The 17,129-nt window shown below is 42.3% G+C and overlaps 1 protein-coding gene across 4 annotated transcripts in view; it reads right to left on the reverse strand.

The window, feature by feature from the left end:
- The window catches only part of LOC121079285 (amyloid beta precursor protein), a 216,464-nt gene that overhangs the window by 111,039 nt on the left and 88,296 nt on the right, over positions 1 to 17,129 (reverse strand). For all 4 annotated transcript variants that reach the window (XM_040576333.1, XM_040576361.1, XM_040576342.1 and 1 more), the window contains exons 4-5: positions 3,410 to 3,522; positions 2,137 to 2,330 (exon numbers count right to left, since the gene is read on the reverse strand). In XM_040576333.1, the coding sequence (XP_040432267.1) occupies positions 2,137 to 2,330; positions 3,410 to 3,522 (307 nt within the window). The remainder of the gene's footprint in view (positions 1 to 2,136; positions 2,331 to 3,409; positions 3,523 to 17,129) is intronic.

The raw sequence follows: 17,129 nt of genomic DNA on the forward strand, positions 1-17,129 counted from the left end.
TCAAGAGGATTTCTGGCTCCAATACACACAGATTGAATGCAGTTAGGAAGCTGAAGAGGCAGCAAGAAATATGAGTGAGTCAGTGTAAGAGAACTACAAATTGCTTGGCTCTTCATCTGAAGTTGAAGTGCCCCATAAAAGGATCCTGTCATTTTCTTTTTGCATGCATGTCTATGGGAGGGGAAGAAAAAAAAAAGGGGGGGAAAAAAGCAGTATTTACTTGGAATTTCAGAAATTGATTCAAATGCAATTCCAGTTCCTATTCATGGAGCATACCAAATTCTGAAGTTATTCTTGAACTACTTTCTTCACAGATTAAACTCCTTCAAGAGGAACAAAACAGACTAGAATAGTAAAGTAAATATTCAGTGACAAATGAAAAAACAGAAATAAACGCTCTTTTAACCAAAATTTTTATATACACCCTGGTGTGCTCTTCTATTTAAAATATTTTAGGAATCTTTGAGCAGATACAAGAAAAATTATATATATATATAACTGTATACGTTACATAGATAAATAAACCAGGTAATAGATAAGAGATCTCATATAAGATAGATCTATTTTATATATTTCTGTATCTGTCATATATTATATATATGAGGGAAAAAGCAAGTGGGTATGAAGTCTGCACTCACTTCTAACTCTAAGAGAACATTTTCCAATCAAAGATTAAACAAAACACAGGGAGCTGACAGGGCAACAGTACAAAGGTTGGTTTACAAATCCCAACAAATGTTATAAATTGCAACATTTTGACAACTGTTGGAAATCAGTCAGAAAAACCCCTAAACATGTCAAGACAGAAGACATAATGCTGCCTTATGTAGGTTTCTTAATCCAACAGCCCAGGCGATTTACTCGTTTATGAGACAAAACTAGAAACAATAATTTTAATAAATTTAACTCATTCTGTTTTTCCCGAAGAACTCTTCCCTGCCATACAAACTAATGCCTTCTCAGGGAAGATTTAGATGCCCACATGAAGTGGTTCCTAACTTTTCGTTGTCTTCATGTCTTCTCTTTATACCTAATTACGGCAATTCAATTTCTGTCCTTCATCTCTACACTGTTCCTAAACTTGTTTTCATCTGGGTTATTAAAAAAGTCCAAACTCACACAATTCAGACCTATTAACTTTCTGCATTATTCACTTCATTTGGTCCCAGTTTATTTCCATGCTTCTCCTTGAAAATGCTTGTAATGTCTCAAATTTTCGATTTTGTATCACTATTTGCAAAAGACACAGTATCATCACCTAAGAAGTGGTTCCTTTTCTTTTTAGCACAGTATGAAGTCATCAAAGTCTAAGGAGCACAAATAAAATTCGAACGTAGACCTTGATTTTATGAAGAAAACCATCTTGAAGTAGTCATTTGAATTCAGTTGCAAGGACATAAAATTGCTCATTGCTCTCACAGCTGCTGCCTAAGGCACTCAATTGAGTGATATGAAAAGGTCTTGACAGGACTGGACCGCTCAATCACAACAGTCACAATCCACATTTGGCTCAAAATTAGCCTGTGTGCGCAGGAGATGCTAAAGGGTAAAGATGAGCGTGCTATAGCCAAGTCCTTTTCCTGTCTACGGCTGTCCTGCAAAGGAAACCTCCACATTCCATCTAGCTGTAGCATACTAATTAGTCTTATTGTCAAAGGCTAGACATTACAACAGATTTTCTTTTGTGTCACACTTAGCAATAGCAGAAAAATATTTTTATGGTAATAAAGACACATAGGTAACACCTAGAATAAATGAAAGCATTTCAAACTCTCCAACATTTGTCATATGAGTATCTGCTGCAGTGCCCCCAGACTCCACATGAAGCACCTTACAGAACAGTATTTGTCATTTAGAAGTCAAGAAATTATGTAATTAAGCAGCAATACTTCTCACTAAAAAAAAAAAGATGAAGATGTAGAAAGTGCAAAAGCTGTATTAGCAATAAGGTTTTATGTAGGGAGAGAGGGGAAGAAGGGAAGGAGGGAGGAAGGGAACACATGGCTTTTAACCATTCTAGCTGGAATTTCACTTACAAGCAGGACTCTCCCTTCAACACTGAGATCTTTCAGACAGATTTTTGGTATCTCTAGTAAGATGATAATAACAAGTTGAAGGGGAAAAAGCCACTCTTACCTTCCATCTGCATAGTCTGCATCTGCGCCTCCCCACCAGACATCTGAATCGTCATCTTCAGCATCAGCTGAGTCAAGATTGTCACTTTCCTCTGCTAATGGGCAGCAAACGAACTCCACGCCACGAAATTTGTCAATTCCACAGGGCAGCAGCATGCCATAGTCATGCAGATTCATACTCTTCTCACTACAGGACTACAGAAATTAAAATTAAAAAAAAAAATCTTAGTGATGGAGGAAGCTGGAAAAAATGTGACAGACCTCAAGAAAATGTAAGGGGCCACATACAGCCTTAGGAGGTTGAACTTGGTGAACTGCATGATTTCTGAATTTTGAAACATGACTTAGTGTGGTCACCTGTGCATTCACTACCTGCACTCTACGTAGCTCCCTGTCTGTCTGCATGACCATGGGAAGAAAGCAGCTCTTCCTTCCCCTGCCATTTAGTCTTTGCCTTTATGGAAGGACTCATCTCCTCCCACATACCTGGTGACTCCATATGCTCTTACTCAAAATCTTCACAGGATCTGCCTCAAAACCAGAAGACCCTAAGGCAGAACAATTATTTGTCTTCCTGAGGTGTTAATGCTATTAAACAGCTCATTGTGAGATAGATCGACACTTAAAATTAGAATTTGCATACATGAAGGCTGGTGCCTTAAACACTATTTTTAAGAGGGCAACAGGATTGCATCCAGGCAGATTATGAATATCTCCAGAGAAGGAGACTCCACATCCTCTCTGGGAAACCTGTTTCAGTGCTCTGTCACCCTCTCAATAAAGAAGATTTTCCTCATATTCAGCTGGAACTTCCTGTGTTTCAGTTTGTGCCCATTGCCTCTCTGGGCACCACCAACAAGAGTCTGGCCCCATTGTCTTGATGCCCTCCCTCAAGATATTTTATATACATTGATAAGATCCACTCTCAGCCTTCAAATCTCAGGGCTAAACAGGCCCAGCTCTTTCGCCCTTTCCTCAAAACAAGAGCTGTTCCAGTCCCCTAAATGTCTTTGTAGCTCTCCGCTGGACTTGCTCCAGTAGTTCCAGGTCCCTCTTGTACTGGGGAGCCCAGAACTGGACACGACACTCCAGGTGTGGCCTCACCAGGGCACAGTAGAGGGGAGGATCACCTCCCTCGACCTGCTGGCAACCCTCTTCTGAATGCACCCCAGAATACTGTTGGCCTTCTTGACCACAAGGGCACACTGCTGGCTCATGGAACACTGGATACAGTTCTAAAAGGCGGCAGGAAATTTTAAGACAGAATAACGTACCTCTTTAGCAACAGTATGCCAGTGCAGGTGAGTTTCACACACATCCATCCTTTCCTGGTGAAGGAACTTGCACTTATCTGGTACCAGAAGGGCATCACTCACAAACTCGCCCACTGAAAGAAAAAAAAGAAAGAAAAAAAAGGTCATTATTTTGCTTCCAGAGCAGTGCAGTTTCTGAATGGTGCTTTCCATTTCCACAATGCTCAAGCTTTTGATTTGAAAGTAGCTCCTGTCTTTGATGCCAGAGATGTATTAGATTATGAAAACATTAGTCTAGCATAATACAGCAACTTCTACGTGCCCTGTGTGAAATGTGCTAGACCCTAGCACTGAAGACACATGTGGTGCAGCGTGAAGGCAGGAGATGGTGGGATCCAGCTTCTGGGAGGGGAGTGCAGGGAGCTGGGAGGGATGACTACGTTCTGCTTTCGCATCTGTGCAGTGGTAGGGAAGGGGTCTGAAGTGCTTTGAAATACTAACAGCTTTTCCAGTCCAAATAAATCTGACATTAACACATTGTTTTAAGTGATTCTAGAGCATTTCTACTGAACTACAGCACTAACTGTCCACTCAGTTATTTTTGTTGATGCAGCCTCTCTCTTTATTGCAACGTCATTTCATCAGCCAGATGAATTCAGGTTAGCCAAGAAGGCCAGTGGAGCTCAGAAGCCAGGGAACATGATGGCTCATGGATTGGCCTGCCTATCCAATCAGACTGAAGTGGGAAAAGAGGCCCTTTATCATGGACAGAACCGACCAAAGAAACTGTGGTACCTTTAGCAGCAGGACATGCTGCTGAAGTACATAATGCTCACAGCTTCGGTACTTATGGTTAAAAAGAAACCCAGCTAACAAACAACACGATTTATTAGACTAACATAACTAATCCTATACAAGTCTGGCATTGCAATTAAATAACCCAACCCCCCTGAAAAATATTTTGAAAGGAAAAATTAGGGAATGCTTTCAAGAAGTTGATATACTGAGCAGCCCCCGCATTGTGAAAAGTGCATGACTCAGCTGGCAAAAATTATCAGCTCCCCGAAGCACGATTGTCTGCAAGCTCCAAAAAACTACAGTAGGTTTTAAATGCCCAAATCAAGATGGCCCAGTGGCTGCCCAGCTACAATAATGAGTTAATGAATCGGAAGGAGATTGAGCGCAAGTTTTCTGTTCGGTAGAGGGTCATCTCGGGGAGCTGATGAAACAGCCCTTGAGGCTTACAATTACAAAGTCTGTTTTAAAAATAATCAATGCCCTGTGCACTGGGGGAAAGCACAGTTCAGCAAATATATGTATATAGCTTTGCTAATCACCCACATGTATATTTCACACAGAGTTCCCTGTTCTACTTCAGTGCTTTTGATCTCAGGTCTTTAAAAGCCAGTTGGTTAATTTACCAGGAAAAAAGAACTTTATTACCTTTACCGTTATGAAACGTACTCAATGGCTTGCCAATTATTAACAGAAATGCTTTCTAGAGGAGTCTAGAATCAACTTGTAAAAATAATGAGTTAAAACACTTTCTGATAATCCGAAATACAAAATCTGCAGCTTCTGTTAAAAAAATCTCTGCTGAAGGGGTATCCAACCTAAATCCTGCACTGGCATTTGAATAAATTTACACGTTGTTTTTAGCTGCAGTCATCGTTGTGGGGGACTATCCTGCCACACCCCCAAAATGACTCAATTCACAGGGAAGGGCTAGTGCTTCCATTTAGCCAAGTGCCTGAGCATTAAGCAAGCACATGGGTATTTTGCTCACAGAGTACGTCTGCTTTGCTCTCATAGGATATAACCTTTCATGGAGAACTGCACTTACACAGTGCCGGCTGTTCAAGCATGCGAAACATTCAGAGCAGTCTTAACGTTTCTACAAAATGATTAAAATCCTGTAAAATTGGCAAATAACATGCAGTTCATTTTACTACAGCAAAATGGATGAGACTTTAGAAGCTATGCTTCTCATAATCCATTCACTTTAACATCCTATAGCATTGTCAGAACATTGTTGGTGCAAAGCTAGAAGCCAATTAATAGTATATAGCTCATTGCTCAAAAAGAAAATAATCATAGAATCATAGAATGGTTTGGGTTGGAAGGGACCTTAAAGACCATCCAGTTCCAACCCCCTGCCATGGGCAGGGACACCTCCCACCAGACCAGGTTGCCCAAAGCCCCATCCAGCCTGGTCTTGAACACCTCCAGGGATGGGGCATCCACGGCTTCTCCGGGAAGAAGCCTACATCATGGGCAGAATTAGCAGAAGCCTACGTTCTCGGCAGAATTAGCCTACACCATTTCAGCAAAAGTAACAAACACTGATGTATCACTGAGTTGCACACCTCAAAAATAGGGTGGAAAGCTATACATCAGAAGTTCTGTGCGGTGTCACTAACAAACACTGTCTGACAACATGCAATTTTAAGAAGCGTGATTTATTTAACATATATTAATAAACTAAAGAAATATTAGACATTTTGACATAACTCAAAGTACAACTGCTTTCTAAAATCAGATCCCTTGAAAACAAGGTAACCATGTCCTCATGGTAACCCAAATTCTCACTTCAAGTGAGGCTCCATTTTGCAACCGATTGCTGGGTATCACAGAGATAAACAATTCATTGGAACAAGCCCCTTTGGTTTTCAGAAGCAGCTGGGGAGAAGGGCAGTTGTTTAAACATAAGACTCCATTATATAGAATTATAATAAATTATTTAGACTTAGTTTGAGTAGCTTGGGAATTAACAACCACTTGCAACTTTGCATGTGATTCCTATTGCCCTCAGTTAATTATTTTTTTATTGCAAATAAAATTAATTTCTGCCCATTATTTTTACACACAAAGATTACGCCTTGGCAACTTTTTTCATCCCTTTTCTTATAATCATTTTCAGTAATAAACTGAAGTTTAAATGCAGGGCTTTGCATTTTTGTTCTAGGTGGGTGGGGGTTTTTTGTTTGCTTGTTTTAATAAATCCCTGCTCATGTGACAGTTTGATGAACTGAATTAAGTTCAGTTGGCAATTGAAACATTTATTTTGCCTGGGCTAGTCTAAGAGAAACACAGGTGCACCAGAAATAGCACTTTAAACCCATTTGGCTTGCGGACAAGCTTCTTTTCTACCTGTATTACTCCAGTACACATTTAACTTTCAGTGCTGCTGAATCATAAGCCTTTGGGGCCTGTTTGCTTTTTTGAACAAGTCACCCACAGACTACTCAGGGGAAATAGACACATGAAGAGCGAGCAATCCTGTGCCTCTTAAGAGAGAGGGCCAATGTCAATGAGTTCTAAAAATATGGGAAAAAATGTAATACCTCTGTGCCCTGCTGCTGCTTCAAAACCAAGTGAAATCACCATCCATAACTACATCAAGCACAAAAGCACACTCAAAAAAATCCTAAGACAAATGCTTGCCTCTTCCTCTCACAAGAGAACACCAGTAGGAAGGGGTAACAGCAGCACAAGGCAGGACCAAGCTGTTTCGGGATCTTCACATTTTGTTGACTGATGGAGCATCCCAGCCCCACACCGGTTTTCATTTCCACCGTCACGTTCTGGGATCACAGCAGGTAACTGCAAAATCAGGTTTCCTGCCGACATGGCCCTGCACCGACAGCAGGCTGTCCTCAGTACCCTGCAGCCTGCGAGGCTGCCGTGGGGCAAGCATTTCCCCAGGCAGCAGCAATGCCACAAGCCCTCCCGGCCCTGCTGTCCTCTCGGGTGTCCCCTCATCCCCACCAGTCCCTCATCCCACAGGCAGCTGCCGGGAGGGCAAGCCATGGCTGGGCCAGGGGCAGAAGGGCTGGCAAGATTTATGTTTGAATCCCTACCACGAAGGAGTGGTATTACCACCACTGTCGGCACACTACTATGGTTGGGCTTGCATTTACCTATGTTTATTTTTTTTACTTATTTATTTATTTTCCCCATTTGTCTTTTTCAAAGGTCTCCTGTATTTTGATTCCAGCCCTACGCCTGCGGTCTGCTGAGGTAACTGTAATAATAAAACATGATGGCACAATTTGTCTTTTGATGAGTTCGTAAATCATGGAGCTCCCTCAAAGTAATCCAAGAGGCAAGTATAAGAAGCACTTGTTCTGCAGTAGGTGTTTGCCCGTTCTCGCAGGGAAGGTCTGAACAGAACCAGGCGGCTTTGCCTTCTGAGTCCCTGACCCTCCTGAAGCAAACAGCCCTCACGGGGAGTTCTGGGATGAGATCAAGTTACCACACTGAAAACAAACGAGTAAAAAAAGCCCACAAAAAACCTTGCGCCTACAATTCATTCAGCCAAGGGCTCTTTTGAGACTAAGCTGCTTGCTCCCAACTCAAACCTATGACTCTTACCAGCTATGTGTAAGTCCCTGTATTCACTGCCTACACTTAGGAGCTAAATGTCCCTGCAAGACAGATCACACCAATGTAGTAAGTCACAGCTTAATTTCATTTCACAACTCTCATTTCATTAATCCCTTTCCCGATGCCCAATTCTCCATTACTTTTGCAGCAGACTTCTTCATGCTGCCACATCCTGGTGTATCCCAGCAGGGTGGCAGCTCACATTTTTCAAAGACAGCTTTGCCACAGACTACAGATCGCAGTCACAGGTTACAATGCCACATTTTACTACCGAATAATTTCCGTTCAGCCAGGCATGCTCTATTCTCTGAAAACCACTCTTGGAACAACAACAGATTTCGTGCTGCAAGACCTGAAGTTATGGTTCAGAAATACACTTTTCAATGCTGCAAAGACTGAGAACATTAAGATTCAAACTCTAATAAAAGAATTAGGATTATAGTGAAGGCATCTGATCACAGCCTTTTAAATCTTCTTTACAAAGAAAAAGTCTCAGCAACCGAGCACGCTCGTAAGACCATGATTGCCCTACCTGTTTAAACGGCAGATATGATATAATAAATATATATCTCAAAATATACTCAGAATAACTCAAAATAAAAATACTACATTCTGTGTGAGACATGGCCCTGATCAGCAAATTTTCCATCCACTGCATGAAACAGATGGGATGTGAGGATCCATCCAACACTGCACAAAGGGAGCAAAGATAAGATGAGCAAGGTAATGAAACCAAACCTTATGATGAAACCAAACACCTGTTAGCAGATGGTTGGTATGTCAACCGAAAAATAAGTATGTTCAAATTATGTTCAGAGGAGTACTTTCAAACAAAGCTTGTGCTAAATTTTGCATGAGAATGCACTGCAAATGATGATGCTCCAGGACTCATGGCTTCATTTGTAGTGTCACCAATGAGAACAAAGCCTTGCTGAAGTGAATTAACTTGTAAGTGTAAGTGCCTGAGCCTACACAGTTGAGAACTTGGGGAGAAACGTGTCCTCTTGCTATGTTTTCACATGGATTATACCAAGCAGTCGCATGCCAGGACACCGGCAGCAAGCAGCATAGCCACCCCTGCCCATCCCACCCCCAAGGGCTCTTATAGGTGCAGCAGCTCAGCTTTCAGCACACCCTTTGCTGCCTCTTGTGCCCACCCTGGGTATGCTGGGTACATTTATTTAAGCATCCGTGTCACTTCAGGCGCCTCTATTACGGGAAACGATGGAAAGCACCAAATATGAAGTGCTACTTACAGGATGGTTTACTTCAAAAATGCATCTTGTTTTTCAGCTAAATGATTTATTACGTACAATTCTTTAGAAACGTACTGAACAGGTCCCAGTGTTCAAGATTTCAGAGCCAGCACCCACAGATGAAGAGGGAGAGGCTGGTCTGATCCAGGTGGGGTGATGCTGTGCCCCATCCCTGGGGACAATGCCAGCCTTGGTCCATGGTGCAGCTTTCCTCTCACTCTGGCATGAACTGCATACAGCCAGACTGTTAAAGATCTTCAAGCTGGCTTAAATGATTTTAACAGCCCATAGTAAACCAGGGCTTCAGAGATCTCTTCAATTTCAAATTTAATTTAAAATGGAAGTGAAAAAGAAGCAGTGTTTAGGAAGTATGTAAAAACCCAGGCATAAGTATCTGAAAGATAATTTCAACCTATGCTTTTACTACCAATATTAATATCCGTACCCAGTGTGGCATCAAATACCACCCTACTCTATTTCCTTCCCCAGTAACTTGTAAACATTTAGAGCAGCATCAACCAGGGCTGAAAACACAGGACAGCCGCCACCAAAGGACAGGCTGTGAAGGAGCTGGCATGCAACTGTGCATACACGGCAACAAATACACCCTGCACCAGTAACTCAAGCACACCACCTTTGCTACTTGCAACATTTGTCCACTTACTGGGGTACAAAAGGAAAGGATTTCTGATGAATAAAGCTCTTTTATTAGAGGAGAAACTTACCGGTTGTTGTAGCTGTACTACACCTTAGTGTTTCCATGCTCTCAAAACAATTTGTGAAAAGTACATTATTGTGATTTTCAAGGCACTTCGAAGGCACACAATTTATGACCGTGCTGGAGACACAAGATCGAGGCAATGGAAGACCTGCTGTAATGAAGGCACTGACATCTTAATTCTCACACCAGCAACCAAACAAGGGGTCCTAGCCCTGATGTACCACGTGCTCTTCCAGGATTTTTGTGAAGTCCAAATACCTTACTTAAAATTCTGGAGTCGGAGGGCTAAAATCTTTTAGGTACAATCCATTAAAGTGCATTTGTCCAGATGAAATAATGAACTACGTAACAAGAGCTGTACCTCGAAGTAATTTGCAGTATTTATTAGGTCTCCATTTTTATATGGTTCTATACATAAAAAGGGTTATTCTCTAATCTTCTTCCTCTGCAACTCTTTGATCATAGGCATAAATGGAATTTCTGCTCACTTAGCTACTTTTTTTTTGCCTGAATGCATTTTTTGATGAAATTGGCTTACTTACTGGACAGAATGCAAGCAGCATACATATTTTATGCATTATGCCAATAATAGATACATTTGTTTACACGCAAGAAGATTCAAATACAAGTCATGACATGCTCTGGCATCTTTACAGGCAAAGCATATAAACATTCTTTCAAAATCTGCAGCATCTCAATGGTTCATTGAAGCATTAACTCCATTTACTTCTCTATTCTTTCTTCTGCTCTCCCCCACCTTCGTGCAAAAGTAATTCTGGAAGTCCAGTGAGATGCCTTTTCTGTCCCTCTCTTGCTTGTTAACGCAATGTGGCAGAACTGTGCCAATGCCCATTACCCCAGCATCACGGGTAATATCACATGCTGGGATTTCTCCTCCTAATCCCTGAAGGGCCCACAAAGTCAAAAACAAACAAAACCTATCAGAACTTGTTATCAGCATGACCAGCAGCAAAGGTCACCCCAAAAAGGCTATCTGAAGGGTTCTCCCTTCAGTTTCTGGGGACCAACCACTCAGGCTAGCAAATTTTCTTGGTCTGTACCACAAATCAAGACATGGCCTCTCCCATACTGAGAAACAGGCCCAAAAGCTGGCTGCAAAGTCAAGCTCAGGAGGCTGAGAAATTTCAGGACTGTGCTGTTCTTCTTTCCAGTTCCTCAGTGCACTGATCACATCTCAAAGCTTCTGCCACAAATGCAAGAGTATTTGTTGCAGTCATAGCCCTCTCCCCCCACAGTTCAGTAACGCTGCTGAATCTCCTAAAAATACGTAGGGAACTGCAGGAATAACAAAAACTCTGGAGATGTCAATCCGGATAGCTCATCTCTGTCCTGCCTCAGTCACAAAGCTCCTGTGTGATGCCATGCAGGCAAAAATCTTTTCACCTCCTCCCACAACACCCTTAATTGCTTCGTGTTTCCCTCCCCTCTGTTTCTCTCCCCTCTGTTCTCTGCGGTCCTGATGGAATTTGCTTTCCTGTTGCCTTCTTAACAGGCAATCAGACCCACTTTTTTACTTTTCTCTCCATTATCACAGTAGTCCTGCTTGACAAACCTATAATAAGACATGGCCGATTGCTCTGGAGGGCTGGTGAATGCCTGGTAGATTGAAGCCCAGCTGTTTACAGTGTAAAAAAGATGATGAAGTGAAAGATGACACCTGTGGGTGGTTGCTGCATTTATTTATTTTTTAAGGGATTCCAAGTCTCATCCTAAACTGACAATGGTATGTCTAGCCAAAACAGATCTTCCACAGAGATACAGAAACAGGAGGCAATGAAAAGCTGCAAGGTGCTGAGAACCAAGGCCAGCTTGGTCTTGCATGCGGCAGAACAGAAGGAACTAATGGACTCCTCTGACAGGAAGACACAATCAGTGAAGAATTTACCAGAAATCTCTAGATCTACCCGAATTAGTCAGCGGAATTCACAAAAGGGAAAAATCCAGAGGGGGGAAAAAAAGAAAAAAAACAGCACTGGAAAATTCTAAGGAATATATATGAAGCATGAGAGGCTTAATGAGACCATTTTGTGAAGATTTAATAAGATTTTATAAAGATTCCATAAGCAGAACCTTGTGAAAGTGACCGTTTTTGAAGCACGCTGGACCGCAACCAAGTTAGTAGAAAAATCGGGAGAGAAAATTGCATGGTGGTAGCTTCAAAGATAATAGCACTTTTAGTCCACAAGACAGTACGTGCACTCAGACTATTTACACAGCGCTGTCTGGAAGATGCAGTTACATGCCTGCTATCACAGGCCTGCTGCCATTCCCTCTGAAAAGCATCCTGTCCCTGTCCCTGCACAGCTTTTTACAGCAAGCTTTGGTGAGAGAAAGACAGTAACATTATTCCTCAAAGCACTGACCACCTCAGCCCTGAAAGGAAGTGCAAGGGACAAGAGAGAAGAGCATCTTCACCTTCTGTGCCCCCAAAAGTTGCTGTGGAAAACAAGACCACAGCAATCTGAAGCATTTTATTTGCAAATATTTCTTCTGCTTGAAAACAGCTGACTTATTTTTTTCCACACTAAAGCACACATATCCCTGGTCAAGCAGGTAGCTTTGAAATACAATGTGTGGTGGATTGGGTTGCAAGAAATGGAAAAGGAAAGGGAATGAACTGCACCTTGTATGCTGAAGGTACACACCACCTACTACCGGAACGGTATAGCAGGAAAGACTCCAAGACTTTGGTAATGCCTCACTTCTCTTACCAAAGTAAAATTCCCTGCTCCTATCCTGCTTTTTGTGACAGCACTACATACAGAGCAATTCTCCATCACCCGGTGTTTAAATGCATTTACATGAAGGCCTTTTGCTCTCCACATCTACTTCTTTTCCCAGTGCTTAGCTAATGGAAGCCCTCATCAAGCACTTCCCTGGTCCTCAGACAGTAGCCACTGAGTCAACCTGGTAAAATATGAAATATACCTCCACAGATAACCTCAAGTATTTGAGGAACTGGTTGAAACAAAGCTTTTCTTTTTCAAGGGGCACATTTCCTACACCCTTTCACCTGGGGTTGAAGAAACAACATTTACCTGGACTCTCTAACCCAGAAAGGCTCAGGAGGGGAAAACAGGAAGGCTACGCTGGCCTCAGCAAGCACACAGGTGCTGCATGTGTTCGTGGTAAAGGACCACTCATCACTGCAAGGACCACTTCATTCACGACAGAAAAAGGATGCTGCACAGCCTAAACAATCTCCACAGGAGAATCAACTGTCAAATCTTGAGTCACTGGTAACAGAAAAAAAAAATCAAAGATACTAAGAAAAGGCCTGAGGTGGAGATTATTATTTTATTTTTTAAAAACTTCACCATTTTCAGGCTTTAAAGTGCTTTTGTTTTTCTTTTTTTTTTTGGTATGTCTGAAAATGTTAATTGCCTCCTGCCTTGTAATCTTCTAGCTGTTCTGAGGTTCCCTTTATTCCCCGTAGTCACGTGAACAAATCCTCTCATAATTATGCACCTCCGTCAGCACTGATGAGCTCCCTCCCCTACAGTTCTGCTCACATCACCACTAGATGGGACATCCAGTAACAGAGCACGGTGTGGGTCAAGCTCTGACCAAACACCGAAAAACCCTGCAGAGCAAGAAGCTGCTCGTGGCAAGAAAGTACAGGTAGCTCCCAGGCCCTCGTCGAGGGCCATCGGTTCCCAGGGCAGGTGGCAGAAGCCAGCAAAGCGGCTCGGGACACCACCAGCCACGTCTCCCTTCAGCTGGTTCTCCAGTGGCAAGGGGACCGCATGCCCCTTCCAGACCTTGTGCTTGCAGCAAGAGCTGGCACAGCCATGCCAGGGTGAGGAGCTTGGCCATGGCGATGGAGAGAAGAAAGATGAGGGCAGCTGAGGAGAGTCAATCTCCTTGTGACACAGGTTGTTTAGTCTGGAGAAGAGGAGGGTCAGGGGAAACCTCATTGCTCTCTACAACTACCTGAAAGGAAGGTGTGGGGAGCTGGGGGTCGGCCTCTTCTCACAGATAACTATCAACAGGACTAGAGGGAATGGCCTCAAGTTGTGCCAGGGGAGGTTTAGGTTGGAAATGAGGAGATATTTCTTCTCAGAAAGAGCAGTCAGGCACTGGAACGGGTTGCCCAGGGAGGTGGAGTCACCGTCCCTGGGGGTGTTCAAGGAAAGGTTGGACGTGGTGCTTAGGGACATGGTTTAGTGGGTGACATTGGTGGTAGGGGGATGGTTGGACCAGATGATCTTGGAGGTCTTTTCCAACCTTAGTGATTCTGTGATTCTGATTCTATGACAGGGTTGGCACATGCCTTTCCTAAATACTTTTTAGTTTACAGTAGGATTTTAGCCTTGGGTGTACGTGCTGGACCTCTCCAGAGCTCTCTCTTACACCGCAGCAGTTTCCCATCTGCATGGACATTTGTCAACAGGCTGCCAGCACCGGTCAGGCAACACAAGGAGAAATCGCCCCTGTTCAGTTGCGACTGCTTTCAACCCCTATGTTAAACACCCACGCAATGTAGGAAAGCCCTGTGAACCACTCCCAGGCTTATTCAAGGCAACATCTGCTCTTCGTTGTATTCAGCAGCATTACAGTGAAGTTGGTTTTCAAAAATATCTAATAAAAGAACAAAAGCTAGCAGCTTTAAAAAAGAATAATAATAAAAAACTTTTGAGAAATTATTATAAAAATTGCACACACTGATTCAATAAATGAAAATGATTGATACTGCAGGACCTATTTTAATGATCTTTCTCACACACAAGTATCAAATAAAACTTCGTGATGTTTCTCAAGAGTGGATACATTCCAAATCTGAAGAAATCACATCTTCGTGAACCTTATTTTTCCCCCAGCTGCCTTCAGGTTTTTCCAAGCAGTAGTATGGCTGAATTTCAAAACAGATTATACTTTATAAATGCTGCTGAATACATGAATTTTAACAGCCTAGCCATTAACACCACATTCTGCTGCTGCCGAGACGCATGACAAGCTGAACGGCGCTTGTTACCATCCCTGCTCCCTCTCTCGCAGCAGGCAGCAGACATGTTTTGCAGCAAGATCTGTGAGTGCAAATCTCCAAGCAGTTTAAAATTTTGTGCCTCCCTTCTGGTTGAAGTGACACTTACCACACTTCATTACATAAGAGCTACTTGAAAAATGGGCTCCAAATCGGAAACAGCATACTGTAAGAGGTAATTAGATTAATTAATTTACTAATGCATTACGTATTTGTACCAGTGATTGGCTGAAGACACCAATGAAATGGTAAGATAGCAAAGAGACAGGATGCTTGGAAACAATTCAGCACTACTGGGGACCAGTAATCCCACTATGCTTGCCTTTATTATATGTTTAAATGTTTCCTGTGGGCAATTCTTGGTAATTTGCGTAAAGCCAGTATTAGGAGCAAAACTAGAGAAGGCCCTACCAGTCACTGATGTCTACAAGGGGTAATGACCATAAGCATATAGATAGGTGGAAAGAACTGAAGTGTTACATATAGCTTTATGGCTTGGTCACCAAAAGCTATTTCAAATGCTAGTATTCCAGTGAGAAACCAGATTCCAAATAAGGAAACATTTACTGAAGCAAGATTTCAGTTTTTTGTTTTCCTTCCCAAACACCTTCGTACTGCATGTTTCATTATAAAATTCAGACTCTTTTTGCTTCAGCAGTAATTTAATTCAGTTGTTGCTCTCGCTCTCTTCTGGTGAAGAACAGAAACCGCTATAAAATCAAGTCAGACTGTAATTGTTTCTGCAATAGCATCTTGTGCAAAGGTTCTGATGAGTGAATAATAACTGCATTAAGCAGCAGTTGAAGACCAACTTAGCAGAAATACCTTGATGATTATTAACAGCCTAAGCAATCACTTCCCATAATACCACTGAGCCCTGAATATTTTATTTGCTGAGACCAAACTTCCATTCAAATTGTCATTGCCTGTGGGTGAAAGACTTCACTGTGTTACCAATGACCCGGGAAAACAAGAAACCACCTTCAGGCTTTGCAAAGTTTACAGGTAAGCAGAGTAGCAACTACCTGCCAAAATGTGTTTTTGCTCTGTATATAGCAAAGCCTGTACTCATCTTGCAGTAAGGGCGGCAGCGCAGTCTGGCAATCCATCTACAGGGTGACTGGGATGAGACAGCTTGGGACAAGGAACAGAGCCAACCCAAGTATGGTAATTCAAGGAAGCTAAAGATAAGCACACAGGTTAGACTAAATGCAACATTACAGTTCTGTATTCAGCACAGAACTAAATTTTTTTATACTGTATTTATAAAACACTAATTATAAGCAATGGGCAACTGATAAACATTGTCGTTACTTCATGCAAGTAAGGACAGTTCTAAATGGTTTTGAGTATTATGGCAATACAATATAGAAAACCTCCCTGAAACAGCTCATATATTGGTTCTCCAAAGAAAGTCTTCATGGTCAGAAACTTCAAGCTGTTTGATTGATTCATAAACCAGATTCTGATACAGGATTCAAAGCAAAAATTGAATGATGAATGATTGACATAGCTTTCATGGATCACAGATCACGATGCAGAGAATTACAGACCAGTCCATTTCACTTCAGTCTCGTAGAAACTCATGGAGCAAGTACTCCTGAATGTCATTTCTGAGCACAGGGAGATGATGATGATGATTTGCAATAGCCAAAACAGATTTAACAAAGATAAATCATGCTTGATCAACCTGACTCGCCTTCTAGGATAAAATGGCATGATTGGTGAGTAAGAAAATAAAGGCAGTAGATGCTGTCTGCTTTATTTTTAGCACAGATTTCAATAGCATTTCCCTCTAGCAACACCTTTGAATCCAAGTTGAGATGTTATGGTTTGGAAGGACAGACTACTAACTGGGTGAAGAACTGACTGTAGTGTCAAGCTCAATGGACAGTGAGTGGTTCATGATTGTATTCTGCCTGAAAGGAAATAACAAGAATACCACAGAGATCTATCTTGGCACCTCTTTTGTTTAATGTCTCTGTCAATGATATGGGGGGCGGGGAGGGTAGTCAATATGCTTGCAGGCAGAGCTGCCACTCAGAGTGACCTAGACAGGCTGGAGGAATGAGTTGACAAAGACCTCATAAAATTCAACAGAGACAAATGCCTGGCCCTGCCCCTGGGAAGAAAAAAGCCCTGGCAATGATACAGACTGGAAAGTGGCCAACTGGAGAACAGCTCTGCAGAAAAGGCTCAGATGGGCAACAGCAAGCTCGCAGTACGTCCTGACAGCAAAGACGGCCAATGGTGTCCTGGGCTGTATGAAGAAAAACAAGTACAGTAGACTGAGGGAAGCAATTAACCCCTTCTACTTTGACACTGATTAGACTACATCCAGAATACTGTGTCCAACTTTGGGCGTACAAGAAA

This window comes from Cygnus olor, chromosome 1 (assembly GCF_009769625.2).
Source record: "Cygnus olor isolate bCygOlo1 chromosome 1, bCygOlo1.pri.v2, whole genome shotgun sequence".
In the NCBI taxonomy this organism is placed as follows: domain Eukaryota; kingdom Metazoa; phylum Chordata; class Aves; order Anseriformes; family Anatidae; genus Cygnus; species Cygnus olor.